Raw genomic sequence first — 20155 nt, forward strand, 5'->3', positions numbered from 1 at the left:
AAAAAAGAAAGGTTAGCAGAACCCAGATGCTCCTTTTCCCCCGGAGTTCTGGATGTCCCTGAACTGGCAACAGAAAAATGAAGTGTCAGCAGCTCTTTTGCTTGTTTGTTTCCTTACTTGCTGCCTTAAAATCTGTGAGCTTTAAATAAACAGGGAATAGTATCTGCCAACTGTGCCGAGTGGACAAAATAATGTCTTGTTGAAGAAATTCACGTGATTCTTTGAAGACAATTCTTTGTAACTGTTTTCCTTGTTTTGAAGCAGATTATAATTTTCCTCCACCTGTGCCATTTTTGGGTTCATTTGTTTTGCGTTGGCACGACAGACAGGAGCTCATCCTCTTCCACCCGCTCCTCCATGGCGGGCTGGACACTTGCTTGGCATGCAGGATGAAGCCAACGGGAAATCTTTTCATTGAAACTACCGGTGGTAGCTCCTCCAGTGTCGTGCTGCCCATCTCCTCAAGGGTCACAAGATCCCCATCGGGTTTTTTGTTGAGTTGGGGATTTTTTTGTTTTTCCCACCATGTTCTTCTGGATACCTGCACCATAAGCCTTAGCCTGCGGCCAGATCTGGGCATGTATTTTCCCAGTGAGATCAATCAAGTAGTGTTTAGTTTCTGTGCTGCTCCGTGGAGTGCTTTCTGCACACGTCTGAGCTCGCTTTAAACCAAAGAAATCAGGTGCTTCTGCCAGTACAAGGGGAGCAGAGGACTTTAACAAGGCTTTCCTGCCCCAAGGATTTACATGGCTGTAGAGGTGCGTGTTTCTCCTCAGTTATGACTCTCTGAGCTGAATAATCTCTGTATCACTTCCACACTGTGCAGGCAGATTTCTAAACAAGAAGGAAAATGATTTTGTAATGGAAAATTGAAGTATTCTGTGACTGCAGTGTCAAAGGGGAGCATTTTGGTATAACTTGTTTTTTCCAAGGCCTTATGTTTGATTTGGTTTTTTTTTTGTTGGTTTATGGTTGTTTGAGGTTTTTTGGCTGGAACAGTTTGACAAGTCTGACACTAAACTGTAGGTTATTTTGATCAAATGTAACACAAGATTCAGACAAAAACTCTTGCACCCCTTCTCTGATAAATGAAAAATCAGTGATGTTAGGATGAGCACGAGAGAAGGACAACCATACAAAAACTTAACAAAGTACCTCTACACCTTTAAAACCATCTGTGGTTCAGGAAGATGTAATTGCAGTTTGTGTAGTAACCGTCGCAGTATTCCTTCCCTCTGACTGTCCCCAGGCTCCCCTGGGACCCCCATCACCTTGTAGCGTCCACAGCATCCTGAGATGGATTTCCACAGCAGACCCATGCCTTGGCTTCAAACCTGCACCATCCAATTTCACTCGATGCCCCTTTTTTCTTACAAGAGAAGACAGAGTGAGCAGTCGATGCCCACTGGCCGTCTCCATGCCACCACTCATGATTTTACAGATCTCCATTTTGTCCTCCTGGCACTTCTCTCTCTTCCAAGTGGATGGGGTCTTACTGATTATCTGATACATTTGGTTTTTAGCGATAGGAAAGTGGCACTGACCACCTTTAGGGCTAAGCAGCAATTACTACCTTTCCGAAATCAAGCCTCTTGGAAAAGGAAATAAATTTATAGTTTCCATGTTGCACATCCGTGTGTGAATGCCTGAGTACAAATCTCATTTTTCTTTGAACAGGATTCAGGGTGTGAGTAACCTTGCCATTTGACCTGTGTTCTTTTCCCATGATTTGGGTCTGAGAATAAAAAAATCAAGTACTTTCACTTTCACATTTTCCTAGTATTTTTTGGTGAAGGGAGGGATGTAGGGTTTGAATCTCATTTTACTTGTGAACATCCCAAATATTCAGTGTGTCCTGGGTGTACCGCCCAAATGGTACTCCTCTACCATTTCGGAAAGGTAACTATCCGTGATGAGTATCTGTATTGTTAAAAAAGCAGCACCTCAGATAGATACAAATTTTTTCTTTTAAACCTACCACATTCACAGTAAAACTGGCTTCAGTGCTTGTTTTCTCCACCTCTTTTTAACCTAGTTTCTATAATCCCTTCACTTCTTGAAAAAAAACCCCAACACTTGGTGTTCACAGACACAGAATAGCTTCAAGGTGTGCGTACGTGTTTGACATCCCAGCCGACAGTTTTCACTACCCCCGTCAAAAGGCACAGGAACTGTACAAAATCCGGTCATCTTGCATATACCCAAGCATCCTCCTGGTTCCTGCCTTCTCCCTATGGCTTGAGCTCCACGCATCCTGGCCCAGGGGAGGAGATCAGGGATGTTCTTGGGGATTACTTCTTGGAGGCAATTAGTGTTAACTGCTAGCTGAAGCAGTGATGGATTACTCCCTGCGTTCTAGGAAAAAAGAGGACATACATTTAACTGAAGCTGTCCGGAGTGAACCTGTTTGTTTAAAGAGAGCACTCTATTTTCTTGGTGCTGGGACCCTTAGTAAATTAGTAACTTAACAGGCATACTTGGGAAAAAGCTATCTACAAGTAGATGAACAGAGCAATAAGGAACATTTACTGGCTTCAACGTAGAAAAGTGCCTTAACAAATGCTCAGATGTAAGCATGTGCTTTGCTTCCCAGTGTTTTCAGTAAAGTCCTGAATCAGAGGCCTGCTTAAGTGGGGGTTGGTTTCATCTACTGGGTGTCTAAAGTCTTTGACATGCTGATTTTGCTGGGATTTTTGTCAGCCAGTCCAGTCTTCTACCACATTTTTTCAGAACATACCCATATAAACCAGGAACACATGTAGTTCAACCTCTGGTGACTGGGAGAAACCTAAATTGAATGTGGTCTAGTGACCTGAAGGTGAAACTTCCTGATAGGTAATTACCAATGCTGTGATGTACACAATCTTCAGAGAAAAAAAATTAGTTTTGCTGTCATACTCCTCAGCCATAGCTGTGATACAAAATCAGAGGGTGGAGGCGTGCAGTCAGGCTGCCTGAAAGCCAGTGAAATGGAAACGTGAGCAATATTCCAATTTAACTCCACAGAAACCCACTAGTTAGTAAGTAGTTCAAGTATTTTAGTTCCTGCTGTGTTGCTGCCTACAGGGAAAATACTCTAAGTGCTTTCCCTTTCTCACAAAGAAAAGAAGTTTCCATCTATGTTTTATAAGGCTGTCTTGTCACATCCATTATACAGCATGACACAACCAGCCAGAGGAGGTACTGTGGTAATTTCCATCATGTGTTTTGCGAGAAGGTTTTTTTATTTTTATATATATACACATATATATACACACATATAAATGTAGGTCAGTTAACGGTGAAGATGTAGGTGCCTTATTCTGGCCTGTGGAGTGTCAGATGTGGGGTGTTAATGCCAACATACGTGAAATCCAGACATTCTCTCCTCTGGCCAGCTTGGCACAAGCAGGGCAGAATTATCCTTATTCTGAGAATATTAGGCCATTAACTGGAACAGCTTTTAGAACTACTTTGTTCCGGTCCATGACTGGCCAGCTATTTGAGGAAATAGCAAAGAACAAATTTTGTTTTTCAGTCTCCAAAGTACACTGTTAATATTGCAGAATGAAGAAAATGGCAAGAAAGATCCCTGAACAATGTTGGATTTTTTTAACCCCTGAGCCATCCAATATCCTGTTCCATTCAAAAATGCAAAAGGGAGATGAGGATTGGAGGAGTGATAGGAGGGATGATCCACAGACTATCAATTTTATATAAGGAAGGATTTTTAAAGGTGCATGCATAAATTTTGTATACCTGTGTGTGCACAAATGCAAACTATCTTGTGCATGTACAGAGCATGAGATGTCAAGTTTTCAGCTGAAGACAGGCACCATTTGTGACATTTTAGTTATCCAATTTTCCTATTCCAAAACAACTTCAGCAGAGTATTTTTGTTCAGCAGTAATATTCTTACATACTTAAGATAGTGGGGAATATGTGTGTGTGGATGTAGATATACACAAAAAATCAGCATATAAGACTGTGCAGTATATTACAGAACTGCTTGACATAGGCATCATTTGACTACTTTGCCTCTCCTCAGTTCATTACTCCAGCCCTCCCATCACCGTTCTGATGGCTCACTCTTCAGCAGGAGTGGTCCAGACAATTATCTAGCTCCATGTTTTGCTTTGTTTTGAGTGAGCCTGGCATTAAAAAAAAAAAAAAGTTTCCTGATCTTCCTTATCAATGTAATGCTTTCACTCAACATGCCCTAGTTTGAGGACCAATATAAACACAGTTAATTTCTGCATAGGCAGCATCTTATTGTATGCCCCTTGAGGATGAGGCATGAAGGTTTGAAATCCCTGGAAAGTGGAGAATTCCCAGAGCATCGGTAGGGCACCTAGAAATGAGACAGAAAAATTACTTTGGGGACTTAAGGAATCCCCGAATGTCTTCAAGCCCAACCTTATAGCTATTGAAATATTTAAATAGCAAAAACATGCTTTCATGGGTGGGGAATAAAAACTGTTGTTCCAGTAAAAACTGAGGCTGGTACGCTTACTTGACTGCCTCCATTTACTACTCAGTATTTCTGTCTTGGCTGCAAAATCTAAAATGAGAAAAGATCTCCAGGAGAGGGAAACTGATCTGGGCTGGTGATGGGTGAGGAGAAACGCTCTCCGCAAGGTGCAGAAGACTGACGAAAGGCAAACAGTTGATACTTCATAAAAGGAAGGTGTTGCAGGGGAGAAAAGCAGGTCGTTCTCCTCTTGAAACACCTGAGAGAGTCTGCTGCCTGCTGAAGGGAGCAGTCTGGGCACAGACGAGTGGCCGTGTTAATGAACGTGACCGTGAAGACCCTCAGCTGTGGAAATGACCGTGCTGTCCTTGGTGCCACTCCGTCAGCCCAGCTTCTGGGAGCCAGTAAGGGCCAGCTGCTCTTGTGTGCTGGTGGCTTGAATTCTAAACAAAGCCAGTTGGGGGGTTATCTGTCCCATTTGCTTTGCAGGTAAACCCCATGCAATCTGGCTGAAACACCTTCTCCCCATTGAGCCAGGGGAAAGCCTTACCACCAACCTCGCCGGGATAAAACAAGGTCTGCAACCCAGCTCCCTTCCTCCGTGATGCCACCCACCGCTTTTGTGTCGCCTTACTGTCACACAATTACACCACGCAATCCATGTTTTTGGCCCAGTATCTCAAATGCAAAAGCACATCTTTGTCCCTTTAACTTCTCTCTCAGCATTTATGCCTGTTTTCTCCCCTCCTCTGGGACTGTGCACTCTGTTGCTGCTCCAGCTGCCGGGAGCGAGCGAGGAGAATTTCTCCTGCTGGCGAGCGACTGGCTAGTCTGGGGCTGGTGTCTTCCCAGGACGCGGCTGTTTGCAGACCAGCAGGCAGAGGAGCAGGTGAAATGGGACTGGTGACATCTGTACAGATGCGTTTGACTGCTTACATGCTCTTACGAATCCGCTACCCTTAAAGCCTCCGTTTCTCTGATGAGATCTCTCTCTCTCTCTCTCTCTCAAATTATTTTTCCAAGGAGAAAAGGAAAAGGCAGACAGAAATAGAAGGCAAGAGACAACAGCTTGAGGACCAGATACTTCAGCTGCAGCATTTCAAGGTAAGGGATTGATGCCAGAAACGATGGATTGACTAAATCTGTTCATTATTAGACATGCAGATCACACGTCTGAAAGCTGGGAAGAGCCCGCTCCGACATGAAGCAGCTTTCACTGCCGGAGCCTGTTTCTTGCAGTGATCATGTCCTGTCTGCTTTTCATTCTGTGTGTTTCATGCACAGGACCATGTTGCAGAAACGGCTTAGGAGCATGGAATCGGGAGGGTGTGAGCGCAGGCAGCACGGCGGTGCTGTTATTATTAAACACTGTTATTTATTATACATAATGGTAAGACACCAATCGCTGTGGATTGGGTGTGCACTGCATGGCTTCAGTGAGCACTTTCTGCCTGCAGAGCTGCGTTGGATTTTTCTGGTGCCTGTCATTAGGTTTTGTGTGTGTGTGTGTGTGTTGCAGAGGGTGTGTTAGTTAGCATGCGTGCATGTGTGTGTAAAGCTTTAATTGTAGGATGAAGTTATTAGGCGTACATGGCATAATAAAATGGGCATGTATGCACATGCAGGGAGGGTGTTGATGCATATGTGTGTGTTTACATGGAGAGGCGCCTTGATATTTAGCAGGGTGCCAAGCAGCCCCAGTCCCTTTTGGACTCCATGACAGCTGCAGATAGCATCGTTTGAAAGCCATCCTGGTTATTTCTATCATTTATCCTTCCTGTCAGTAGCAGAGTTTGTCTTTACATTTGTGCATAGTGAAGAGAAGAACAAAAATGTGCATGTGATCTTTTTGTAACCAGTGCGCATTTGTGGGTCAAATCTCATTAGATTAGTTCAGGGCCCGAGGAATTTCAGTGATTAAAATACATGAAAAAGATGATCAGGACTGGACAGTTTGTCCTTGCAGCAAGTGAGCTGGGCGGTGGTTTTGAAAATAAGATATTTAGGTTGCAATAGTATGTGTGTGTGTGTGAACAGTGCACCTGCGTTGGGGAGATGGTGCGCAGAATATCTTCTCTGCCCACGCATGCACTCAAAGACCAGACTTCAAGTAATGCTACAGACAGGATCCTTCTTCTGCCTTTCCAAGCCTCTGCCGTCATGTTCTGTAAACTATTCCTCATTTTCTGGTAAACATGATGCAGTTAAGCCCAAGTAATTGATTGCAGCCTACACAAATACTCCATCACGTTCACCATAATTCTGTGGATGTCACAGATTGTCTTTGGTGTTACCACTCAATGATGTGATTGCATTTCTGTGGGGCAACAGAAGTTGCCATTTCATTCAGGCTGCCATTGACTACAGGCAAGGGAGAATTTCTTCTGATGATTGTAGGTTGATGAAGCAGGGCAGTAAGGTGCCTTTCCAGCGCCTTCATGATGCTTGCTTTTTTTCTTTTTGCTATAAAGCTGAGGACTTCCTTTATCATGTTAACTGTTTCCAAGCTAGCTGAATTATGCTTTTTCATGAAATTCTTTAAGCAGAGCCTTTTGAAAAGCCAATTCTGGCAATTCTTTACTTCATCTGATTTATTTTTATATAGCTGTTGCTAAACTGAATTTTATCATCACCCATAGGGAAAAGTAAAACCTTTCAAGGTGGTGCAGTGGGGTCAGCCCCTCGGCTGGTGTAAAGTGGCACTGACTTCAGCCCTGCTACGCTGATTGCCACTAGTGGAGGTTCGGTCTTGCTGCATGGATTTCTTAAGTGACACACATGAAAATTAACTATTTCCCTTTATCATTTAGCTCACAGCCTGGAGCAAGAGCAGTAATCATGCAGGAAGCTAAGGGGAGATCAGGGCACAGAAATTTAAAATGGCAGCTTTCTTATCTAAAAGCACAGCCAGACTTAAGGTCTGTAATGCTGGGTGCGAGGAGGAGCATCAAGATATGATAGAAACTTCTCGACCTCTCCATTCAGTGGCATCGTCATCAGAGGAGAAGTGTGTTGCTTTTACTGGAGTGTGCAGTACTGGAGTACTGTACCACCAAACAGCTGTCTGCTGGGAGACCTGCATGAGGTGATGGCAGAGGTCTGTCTGGGATTGCAGCATTCATCCTCATTGCAGCTAGGCTCTTCCTAAACAGAGGGAGGGCAGTTACTCCACAGGCCTAAAAAAAAAAAAAAAAAAAGAAAAGAAACGAAAAGAAAAGAAAATAGAGGCACTAGCTGAGGGTATTTCCCTTTCTCTGTGGAGACAGACCAAGCAAACTGCATTTTCTTTTCATGCTTTGTTCAGTGTTCTGGTTGCTTAGTGGGGTGCTGACCAAAATGGCATTTGGCCTGCCAGCCTGCTTTGTTCATTTGAAAAGATGTGTATCCTCCCCCACCTCCCCAAGGCTCTCCCTCACCTCACCCTGGTTGCTCTGAGCCTCTGCAAACCAGGGGCTCCAAGTTTGCTATGAATATAATCCCCCAGTTTGATATGGCCTCCCAGTCTGGCTCACACAGTCCAAAACATGTGCATCCATTTTCCTTCGGAAGTGCTAGGTAGAACAAGGTTCATTCCCTGAAATATGTGGATTTCCCCTAATTCTGTGCAAGTCATAAATCCAGGTCAAAAAGACCAGGTTTGCCTAGGAAGCCCGTGTATTTGCTCAAAATGCTGTGAGGTTGTCGACGTCAGTGTGGAGTGTAAGGACTTCGTATCAGTGTTCAGTAAAATCTGCTGTGAAGAAACCTTTGAAAATAATATCTGGGTTAATCCTGTGTCTGCAGTATCTGGGTTGATCCCACAAGCATAACAGCTTGAGCTCACCCAAAGACATTCATGCCAGAACTCAATGGGTTTGGGTTATTTCTGTGCGATGCCAGGGTAATATTCTTTTAAAAATACACTGTGAAATAGCATGTTTGGTGACCTAATAAAGGTTATGGAAGCTACAGGGGTTCTGTTAATTTCAGACAATTTTATTCACATAAGAAAAATATCTAATAGAAACAGTTTATTGCAAATGTTTATGCTGGATTGCCTACAGTTTTCAAGTTGCTGATGCCGGTTAGACCCCTGGCAAAATGACTTAACTCTACTACCAGTTCATCCATTTTTCCCTTGTTACATATCTGGCTGAAAATAAGGGAATGGCAGCCACTGCCCTGTCATTTTAGGCAGAACAGCTCAGCAAACGCTAGAGTTAGTAAATGGCAGCACTGAATGTGGACGAGGCTTTGGTAACACGTTTTGCGGAGGCTCCTGAGAATGAGGCCAATGGCTTTATGGCTGAGGATGCCAGGACAAAAACGTGGCTCAGCTATTAATGGTATCTGTGAGTTTCTGCGTTAATCAAGTGAAACCCTTCAAGTGTGAAAGTCTGGAGCAGGAGAGAGTCTGGAGTAGTGCAGGCTCTAAAAACTGAATTCCCTCATTGCTGACAGTGAAAGCCATATCACCTCTTCTGTGAATCACTGGAAAGTAGGGACGTTGGTGAGCATGGAGCATCCACGTGGTACTTTAGGGCCATCGGGGCACTCCATTGAAGGCAGGAGGTGTATTTGTCTATGTTACAATCAGATGCTTCATTGGAAAGGCCCTTGGTGTTGGAAAAGGTATAAGGGTGTTTTGAAGCCCCATTTTTGGAGACTGAATATGCTGTTTTTCTCTAATAAGAGGCATTTTCAACAGCTCTCCTTACCTCCCAGCTTCTTTAATCTTCAATATCAAAATAATCCTTCTTCTTTCATATAACACAAGTTGTGTCTAGTTTTGTTTTTTAAAAGTAGATAGAGTTTAAACTTCATGCATCAGCAGTTCATTGGCCATACTCCTACAAACGGGGCTTGCCACGCCCGTGAGAACTGGAGGTGTTACCAGCTTCTGTAGTTTGAAGTCAGAGAAGTGGGCAAAATTCACCTTGCGCAAACATACTGTCTGCAGTATCCATCAACATAATGTTGTTTCTTGAGGAAGGCAATAATTGATTTTCGTTGATTAGTTGCACTGGAGATATAACCTACAAGCAACAGCTGCTTTTAAGAACTTGTTCAGCTAGGCAGCAGTTGGGCGGGCCCGTTTTAATGGAGATGTTTACTATTTCAAATAAACTCTAGGGTAGAAGTGTTTCTTCCAAGGTCTGGCTGCCTCTGTAGTTAGTTGAATTTCTATAGTTGTTTACTGTAGCTCTGTTTGGTGGCGGCTGGTAATAAAATAAACAGCACAAACCCTCCTAATTGAATGAAAAATGACTTCTCTGCTGTTACTTTAACTATTACAATAAATCCATTTACCACAGTTATTTTATTTCCGGAGCAGTATAAATATTAGGGACCTATTTCTGTTAACATCTGCTTCTTAAAGACTGCGGTTCATGAACACTTAATCTACAACATAATTACATCTTTACTCTGAAGCAAAGAAGAGCCTTTTTATGTTATAAAGATTTTGTTAGGGTTAGGTTTTAGCTGAAACTATCATATCTATAAATAAATTTTAATTTTATTATTCCACAGTTATGTTGCCATCCTCAATTTATTCTAGTCTTAAAATAACTGCTGTCAGAGAATATAAATAGATATATCTATCTATCTAAGCATATATATATGCATGCAACAGTGTGGAAAAACAGAGATAACTTTTGTGAATGAAGGAATCTTGTTATTCCTTTATGTTGAATTCCTTCGTAATTTTCAAGTAAATTAACCCTTAAACTGAATGGCGACTCAGTCAAGCACAGAAAAAATGTTTGATGATGTCATGGACAATCTCCATTCTCTACAGGGCCAGTGCAATAGCCCCCAAAACCTATTCTTTTTAACAGTCAAGCATTCTTTCTGGTATGTGATGTCTGCTATGATAGTCCCAGGCTGACCCTCTGTTTTTAATGTCCCGGAGCCCACCACACCTCTGTGAGACTGGAAGGTCCTGCCATGTCCATTTCCCAGCAGTTCTGGGGCATGGAGAGGTTAAGAGCTAATTTGGAGAGAAATTTCCATTTCCAGAGCATAGGGGACCCCTGTTCGTCCCTTTCTATGCATTGGCATCTTTGGGCTGACGCCCACGTTACCCTGGCAAGCTCGCCTCCCACCAGGATTTAAGCTGAAAAGCGAGAGGCTCTCTGCCTCTGTGCTAACCTGTTTTCTGATCCAGAAGAGAAATCCAGATCTGTTAGGTCAGAAAAGGAGTGGGAGAGGGAATACGGCTGCACAGCCTAAGGATTCCTCGCCGAGAGGAAAGGGACCTGGGGGTGATGGTTGACAGCCGGCTGAACATGAGCCGGCAGTGTGCCCAGGTGGCCAAGAGGGCCAACGGTATCCTGGCCTGTATCAGAAATAGTGTGGCCAGCAGGAGCAGGGAGGTGATCGTGCCCCTGTTCTGGGCACTGGTGAGGCTGCACCTCGAATCCTGTGTTCAGTTTTGGGCCCCTCACTACAAGAAGGACATGGAGGTGCTGGAGCATGTCCAGAGGAGGGCAACGAAGCTGGTGAAGGGCCTGGAGCACAAGCCTTATGAGGAGCGGCTGAGGGAACTGGGACTGTTTAGCCTGGGGAAGAGGAGGCTGAGGGGAGACCTCATCGTGCTCTACAACTACCTGAAAGGAGGTTCTAGCCAGGTGGGGGTTGGTCTCTTCTCCCAAGTAGCCGGCGATAGGATGAGAGGGAATGGCCTCAGGTTGCGCCAGGAGAGGTTTAGATTGGACATTAGGAGAAATTTCTTTACTGAAAGAGTGGTCAGGCCTTGGAACAGGCTGCCCAGGGAAGTGGTGGAGTCACCATCCCTGGAAGTATTTAGAAGACGTGTAGATGAGGCCCTTAGGGACATGGTTTAGTGGGCATGGTGTGTTGGGTTGACGGTTGGACACGATGATCTTAGAGGTCTTTTCCAACCTGTGTGATTCTATGATTCTATGATTCCATGATTTAGGGCACTTGCTCTTTCTGAATTGCTTACAGCGTACGAAACCTTGCTGGGAAGTAGCATTTGGAAAGAAGGGATTTCAAAAATCCTTATATGTTTTCTTTTCAAGTAATCAGAAAACAAAATATCTGTCTCTATATCGAGCCATAATAGAATAGTTTCTCCAGGCCAGCTACACAAACTGACTACCCCAAAGAGATGAAAGCTTTAGTCCTTTAACTCATGTTTCTTACCTGCTTGCCTGTCATGGCCATGCAGCTGAATATATTGTAATTTTTCTGGTATAATCCCTCTGTAACAATGCTTTTATTCAGAAAAAAGGTATTGTGTGAGCTGTACTTTGAACTGGGGCAGAGTTATCCTGGGATGACCATGTAAGTGTCCCCATACAGGCAGGGCTTCCTTGAAACCCATCAAAATTGGCACTCACCAATTTGTTCGACCAGTAACAAGGTCCTTCAAGCAGGTCACTCCCACTCCGGCAGTTTTCGTTTTAGCCAGACTGTGTCAAAGTAGCTCGAGGATGTTTACAGCTCACGTCAACCCCAGCCCCTCCTGATGGCCTGATACGTGCTCAAAAATAAATTCACATGACCTGAATCCAGCTTTTTAAAACAATGAATATAAGAACTTTTAAGACCAGAAAAGAAAGGAATCTCTGAAAAATAGCTTTTCTTTTTGCCTCTTTTGACCGATGTGTGTATGTGAGAAGGAGCGATAAACTGAAGCCGAGGACAGACTGAATGTAGAGAGGAAATTATTCTTTCAGAATAAAGCAACTGTGGCTGTGCGGTAATGATGATAACTTGCAAAGCCTATTTGTTTTGGGGGGAGAAGGTTGCCAGTTTTCAAAATCTCAGATGGTTAACTATTCCAAAAAGAGGGGGTTTTTTTATTATTATTATTATTATTATTATTATTATTATTATTATTATTATTATTATTATTATTATTTCTCTCAAAACCATGCTTTACTTCCTTGGAAAACGTGGAGTGAATACTCATAGGGAAGACCAAAGCATACTTTCTGGTTCCAGGAGGTAAAAGTGTCATCAAACTCTTTTCATGTGTGTATCTGTAAAAGAGGGTCTTACTCAATTTTTCAGTCCAACCACACGAAGTCCAGAAACTTCAGCTAGCTTGAAGCTATTTCTCACTCCAGCTCCAAAACTCCCAGGGAAACAGAGAGGTTCTCACGGAGTTATAAAGTGATTCATGTGTGAGGGGACCCCGGAGGTCTACTCCTGCCCCTGCCAAGAGGAACAGATTGCTCCCATGCCCATCCTCGTCCCATTATATTTGGACTCTTGCCCAGGATGAAAATCCCACAGCCACCCTGGGAAACCTGCTCCCAGGTTGGGCCACCGTCCTGAGAACCACATGTGCCCTCATTGCAGCATCCCCTTTTGCACTGCCGGTGTGTGCCTGCTGGGACAGCCCAGTCCCCTTATCCCTCCCCTTGCCCCTGCAGCAGCCGCTGGCAGTTTTTTATTGTTTATTCTCATTATGGTGCTTAATCTCACCACAAGCAAAATGCCAAATAATTGGAAAGAGCCATTGTTATCATCCTGCCATGAAGAAGTCTGAATTCTTAAATTGACTTCCTAAAGAGAGATGCTGAAAAATAAACACCAACTCTCCAGTTTAGGTATCGGTGTGGTTGTTTTCACCTGTTACTTCAAGCAGAACTTTCTGGTAGCCCAGGTGTATAGAAAATATATGTAGAAAAGAGCCTGTGTTTGTGTTATCTTTCATCTTATTGTTGGTTTTTGTCTCAATGTCATCTGAAGTCTTTAATGAGTATCAGAAACTCTTACCTTATATCAGGCCATACCTATGATCCCCTTCAGTGAAATTAGTCTGTATAGACCAGGGCTCTGTGGCTGATGAATGATCTGAACAAGAGAGACACAAACTTTGTGTCCTTTCTCATAGAGTCTTGACAATGTCTCTTGCTGTGGTGGGTTTCCTTGCAGCTGAAAGAGCTTGGGTTTTATTTCTTCATCTTTGTATGGAAACAACTGTCTACTTGGTTTACAAAGTTAAATAAAATATGGGACCTGAACAATTTAAAAGCTATGCATACAAAATATTTACACTGGTGGTCTTGCTAATGGATGGGAAGCTTACTCTGAGGACATAAAAAAAATTGGTGCTTTCTTCCCCCAAGCTGCAATTTCTGTTCCTGAGAGTTTTTAAAAAGACAAAGCACGAGACCTTCATGAAGGAGCTATAGCTATCATCATATCCATCCCTCAGGTAGCTTGCCACGGACGTGCTTTCCTCGTGCATCTGCAGCTATGGTTGCACACAGCTTACGCTGCAGCTGTGCTCTTGCATCCCCTTGCCCTAACACAGGGGCACCCAGCTGAGATCTTCCTTCCAAGTGAACACAAATCATGCCAGCTATCTCAGTCCTCCCTCACCCATTTCTGCAGTCACGTTGCACTGTTTGACGCGTTCCTGTCTGCGCTGTTGCTGTGCCAAACGCGTGCTTTGAGAAGAAGCAGTGACTGAGTAAATACTCAGGGGAGCTGAAGGGCTGTCAAGTGTACCAGCTACAGCAAACAAACGGAGGGGAAAGATTATGTCTGCAAAGACTTTTGGCTGCCATGATTCCAGGTGGTGCTTATTATAATAGTGGCCATCATTTATTTTTATTTACTTATTTACTTTATTTACTAATTTCTCCACGTGCACCCCTCTTGCACCCCCAGCCCTGTGGCTAACTGGTGCTGTAGCAAACCTCTGTCCCAGGAGCTAGAGGGAAAGAGGGGACAGGTCCCTTGGATGAGCAGACTGCCTTGGAGGCACCAGAAAACTTTCCAGCAGCTCTGAAAAAAGACCTGAGGACCAGTGATCCTGAGCGCAGGCATCCACTGCAGTAAGCATTTTATGAAAAGGGAAAACTCAGGCAAGTGACATGGTGGCCTGTGTCTGTGTGGCTAAGAAACTTTGGAAGAGGTTAAGCCATCAGTCGCCAATGCCTGGTCACAAAAGGTTGTCAATTACAGTGGGCAAGTCTTAACACACTTGAAAAAATTAGGTTAATGTGGTTTAATATTCTGTGTGACGAATACGCATTAAGTGACTGCTGGAAAAAAGTTTATGACTCTTGGTCTAAATGTATGCTTCTTAAAAAAATTTTTAAAGACATCGCTTCCTTAAGGTATTTCTAAGAAATGTTTTGTTCATTTCTTGAACAATGAATAACAACAAACTTGCAACTCTACAGGATAATATTTAATCTGCTTTAGAATCATAGAATTATTTACGTTGGAAAAGACCTTTAAGATCATCGAGTCCAACAATTAACGTAACACGGCCAAGTCCACCACTAAACCATGTCCCTAAGCATCACATCTATGCGTCTTTTAAGTATCTCCAGGGACAGTGACTCAACCACTTCCCTGGGAAGCCTGTTCCAATGCTTGATAAGCCTTTCAGTGAAGAAATTTTTCCTAATGTCCAATCTAAATCTCCCCTGGCGCAACTTGAGGCCATTTCCTCTCATCCTATCGCCGGCTACTTGGGAGAAGAGACCAACCCCCACCTGGCTACAACCTCCTTTCAGGTAGTTGTAGAGCGCGATGAGGTCTCCCCTCAGCCTCCTCTTCTCCAGACTAAACAGTCCCAGTTCCCTCAGCCGCTCCCCATCAGACTTGTGCTCCAGGCCCTTCACCAGCTTCGTTGCCCTCCTCTGGACACGCTCCAGCACCTCCATGTCCTTCTTGTAGTGAGGGGCCCAAAACTGAACACAGGATTCGAGGTGCAACCTCACCAGTGCCCAGTACAGGGGCACGATCACCTCCCTGCTCCTGCTGGCCACACTATTTCTGATACAGGCCAGGATGCCGTTGGCCTTCTTGGCCACCTGGGCACACTGCCGGCTCATGTTCAGCCGGCTGTCAACCAGCACCCCCAGGTCCTTTTCCTCTGGGCAGCTTTCCAGCCACTCTTCCCCAAGCCTGTAGCGTTGCCTGGGGTTGTTGTGGCCCAAGTGCAGGACCCGGCACTTGGCCTTGTTGAAACTCACACAATTGGCCTCAGTCCATCGATCCAGCATGTCCAGGTCCCTCTGGAGAGCCTTCCTGCCCTCCAGCAGATCAACACTCCTGTCTAGCTTGGTGTCATCTGCAAACTTACTGAGGGAGCACTCGATCCCCTCGTCCAGATCATTGATAAAGATATTGAACAGGACCAGCCCCAAAACTGAGCCCTGGGGAACACTGCTCATGACTGGCCACCAACTGGATTTAACTCTGTTCACCACAACTCTTTGGATTCAGCCATCCAGCCAGTTTTTTACCCAGTGAAGAGTATGCCCATCCAAGCCATGAGCTGCCGGTTTCTCCAGGAGAATGATGTGGGAAACAGTGTCAAAGGTTTTACTAAAGTCCAGGTAAGCAACATCCACAGCCTCTCCCTCATCCACCAAGGGGGTCATCTTGTCGTAGAAGGAGATCAGGTTAGTCAAGCAGGACCTGCCTTTCATAAATCCATGCTGACTGGGCCTGATCCCCTGGTTGCCACATGGTAGCTCTCAAGATGATCTGCTTCATAACCTTCCCCGGCATCAAGTTCAGGCTGACCGGCCTGTAGTTCCCCGGATCCTCTTTCCAGCCCTTCTTGTAGATGGGCATCACGTTTGCTAACCTCCAGTCAACTGGGACCTCTCTGTTTAGTCAGGACTGCTCCATAAATGATGGAAAGTGCTTGGTGAGCACTTCTGCCAGCTTCCTCAGCACCTTTGGGTGGATCCCATCCAGCCCCATAGACTTGTGTGGGTCTAAATGGTGTAGCAGGTCAATAACGATTTCCCCTTGGATTATGGGGGCTTCATTCTGCTCCCCAGCTGTCTTCCAGCTCAGGGGCTGGGTACTCAGAGAACAACTGGTCTTACTATTAAAGGCTGAGGCAAAGAAGCCTTTTCCTCATCCATTCTCACTATGTTTCCCTCTGCATCCAGTAAAGGATGGAGATTCTCCTTAGCCCTCCTTTTATTGCTAATGTACTTTTATTGCCTTTCACCGTAGTAGCCAGATTAAGCTCTAGTTGGGCTTTGGCCCTTCTAATTTTCTCCCTGCATAACCTCACAACATCCTTGTAGTCCTCCTGAGTTGCCTGCCCCTTCTTCCAAAGGTCACTCTCCTTTTTTCCCTGAGTTCCAGCCAAAGCTCTGTGTTCAGCCGGGCCAGTCTTCTTGCCTGTCTGCTCGTCTTTCGGCACATGGGGACAGCCCGCTCCTGCGCCTTTAACATTTCCTTCTTGAAGAACGTCCAGCCTTCCTGGACTCCCTTGCCCTTCAGGACTGCCTCCCAAGGGACTCTGTCACCCAGGCCCCTAAACAGCCCAGTCTGCCTTCTGGAAGTCCAAGGTAGCAGTTCTGCTGACCCCCCTCCTTACTTCTCCAAGAATGGAAGAATTCAATCATTTCGTGATCGCATGTTTATAAACATGCTATTTGGTCTTGGGCTGGCTAAGCTCCATCAACTAACATAGATTTTTTTTTTAAATTATACTCATGTTAGCTACGACATTGTTACTGAAGTCAAGACTACAATCAAACTGCAAGTTTTTCAGCATGACTTAATTCCCTAATCTGGGTAATGCTTGAGTCATATCCGTGTATCATGTAGACATGCTCCTTAGGCTAGAACAAGTGTCTTAGATGACTGGAAAGGCAACAGAAAGTTTTGTTGCTAAGCAAAACCAGATCATACCAGCAAGCTGGAAATGGATGCTTGTTCTGTTCCAGGGCCAGTCATGCCATACAAGGCCACATCCATCTTGCAGCAGAGGAGAGTAAAATCTTTTGTGTTTGCCGAGGACCACACTTCTCCTCTGTTTTGCAGGCAGACACTCTCGCACTGAAACCCCACATAGGAAAACTCTGCATCAGTCTGGGCAAAGAGTCAGGCTGTTTTGTTCCCCTACCAGAAAATGAAAAACTACAGCATCGTGCAGGAATACATTTTGAGGAGCTGTTTATTTCAAGATGGACCTGCCTGTCATATTGATTATGTCTACAACCCTTTTCTGCATTTGCATATTTATTAATGAATGTTAAGGTCATGTAACATTAATGTGACTACAGCCGTACAAACATTTTTTTTTCTGTTTTTTGGAAGGCAAGGGAAGGCCTGCTGGCAAAGGAATAAGTCTTTCTATAATCTCAGTACATGTCCCAGTAACCTCTTTGCTAATGCTGACAATTGTGCTGCACACCAGCAGGTCAGACCCAGACCCGCCAGGTAACCTGCAGTAGCTGGGTTAGGGCCAGCTGGAGGCAGAGGAAGCTGCCTAAAAATATGGCAAGCAAGAGATGCAGTGTTTGGAGCAGCCACGGGAATGGGGTAGAAAGGAAAAGGGAGGAATCCAGAGGAATTTTAGTGGTGGTCATTCTTGCATTTGTGTTCCTTGCAAACTCAGTTTTATCAACCCAGGCAGATGCTTGCGTGCACAGGCAGAGCAGGCTCTGCTGCTCCAGGAATCCCTCCCTCTTGTAGCTGATCCGCTGGCTGACAAAGCTGCAGTCCCTGGGATGGCGGCTCCAGGTAGCTGCCGAACAGCAAAGCCGGGCTTGTTGCTGCTTCCAGAGCTCCAGATCTGCCTGGAAAACTCAGCCTTTTTGTACCAAGGGAGTTTTTCTGAAATGCAAAGAGCAAATCTGAAATGGCAGTGTTTGGGGCTAATATCTGACTGTCACACTGCCAGGCAAAGGAAGAGGTTTATTGCAGTCTTTCAGTAGGGCATGGGCTGGTTATATGCAGATTTAAGAATATGAGGAACCAACTCCTGCATTCACCTTTTTTCCAGGACAGAAATACTGAGTGCATGTAGGGAGAAAATAATTTCATAATAATAAATAATTCCAGCTCTAAATTGTTAATGTCTGGTTGTCTTCAAGCCTCAAAACTCAAAGACTTTTGGCAAAACTTCAATTTGGCAAAGATTTTAGTAAAAGTGCCTTTCATATAGCACAACTGATTTCAGTGGAATTACACCAGGGATCATTATTGCCCATTTTGCACGGCACAGAAGAATATCATTACCCTGAATAGTCCATATCCAGTAGTGTTTCTCAAGAGCAGGCACATTTTAGTGGAGGAGGTTGTCTTGGGTCATCTTTTGACCTGTGTTTCTCCTCAGGATTATCAGCTTCCTCGAAAATTACTCAGCAGCCAGAGGAGTGCTCCACTTCAGCAAGCACTGCTCTCAAGGAGAGATAGTACTGATTGCCCCTCTAACCACTTGTAAATACAAAAAAACCCCAAAACTGCTTGAAGAAACTACCTCAAAAGGTAGCAGCACAGCAAGAACTGGCTTTTATATTGTCCTAAAGAGTCAAATGGCAAATCTGGCAAATGCATCTGGGCCTCAGGTTAAGACACTGCCACACTTCATGTGGGACTAGAAATGTGTTATTCTTTATGAGCAATGTTTAGGTCCGAAATCAGCAAGATTGATGGGTAAAACTAATTACCTTTCACAAACAGGGAGTCCACAGGTGGCATGTAATGGGCACAATGGTATATGAAAATGGTGCTTGAAAATTTACTTGCTATAATAAAATGTCCCCCAATACTTACACTTTTGATGCAACATTAAAGGAAAATGCATCCCTGAAAGTAAAGATTTTCTTTTCAATACAGCATTAATTCTACTACGTGCATTTAGGGACTATGCATTATTTCCTTGCTAGCACTAAATGTAAACAACTTAACGCCCTCGGGCTTTACTGTCCTGAAGCATGAAACTGGAATAAATAGCACGTAAGGGAGCTGTGCACCACATTTATGGCCATCGCTGTGCCTACTGCATTTAAACATTTGGCATGATTTCCTTCTGTCCTGTCTAACATCTGTTCACTCATTTCTGTCCTCACCATGATCTGTTCACAGAATCGTGACCTAGTTTTTTCCTTTTTTGCATGGTGCCGAAAAGTCACTCTTCTTTCCTACGCTTGAACAAAATAAACGTGGAGCTGCCAGTTATCTCTGCAATCTCACTTGTGTGCAGAGAAACCAAATCACCTGAGAGTGGCAGTGACCTAGAGCATCACAAGCCCAGTGCCCTTTCCACTTCAGTAATAGAGAGCCTTTTTAATGACGTGATCTAATTTTTGCTGAAGGATTTAGCCCTGAAAAAATTGCACTCTTGCAGTAAATGAAGGAATACTTATAGCAAACTCTAAACAGCGTAGCTGTTGTACCAGTGAAACGGTGCCTTCTGAAAGTACAGCATATTCACATTCCAGTATTGGAATGAGCTGTACAAATACCTGTATTTTCACAATAGTATATATCTGGCCACTCTTGAGCCCTCTATCATTGTGACAATGTCTAATCATACACCATGACTTTCGTGCATAAAGAAGCTCCAAGATGCAGTAGAGAGTTAAAACTCGTAACAGACAATGAAGGAGGAGCAATGCTGAAATACTAGCTTGTGGCCATTTTAATCACAGACTGTTAAGTAAAGCAAATGCACAACATTGTTAAGCAGGGGTAACTCATACAGCTAGCTATTTTGGGGCTCCATCCTCATGCAAGAATTCTCCTTTTAGCAGATTTGAGAAACACCTCCTATTCTTCCTGGGATAAGATTTTGCAAGATTTTTTCAAGAAGCATAACCCAAATTTCGTAGCTGTGGAGGACAGATGGCAGCGAACCGCCTTTTGTTTCCAAGCCACATCTGGCTCTGGTTTGCATCTGGCTGGACTGCCTTGATGCTGACTGTCTCACTGGACTGTCTCATATCCAGGAGCTGTGCCCAAGCACCCAGC

The 20155-nt window shown here is 44.3% G+C and overlaps 1 protein-coding gene across 1 annotated transcript in view; it reads left to right on the top strand.

Annotated features, from left to right (window-relative positions):
• The first annotated feature begins 5178 nt into the window (after window positions 1–5178).
• Window positions 5179–20155, top strand: part of LOC142076050 (PALM2-AKAP2 fusion protein-like) — a 225776-nt gene continuing 210799 nt past the window's right edge. The window contains 3 exon segments of the mRNA XM_075138404.1: window positions 5179–5266; window positions 5269–5339; window positions 5474–5554. Of these exon segments, the coding sequence (XP_074994505.1) occupies window positions 5179–5266; window positions 5269–5339; window positions 5474–5554 (240 nt within the window).

The sequence above is a fragment of the Calonectris borealis genome, chromosome Z (genome assembly GCF_964195595.1).
Source record: "Calonectris borealis chromosome Z, bCalBor7.hap1.2, whole genome shotgun sequence".
Classification (NCBI taxonomy): domain Eukaryota; kingdom Metazoa; phylum Chordata; class Aves; order Procellariiformes; family Procellariidae; genus Calonectris; species Calonectris borealis.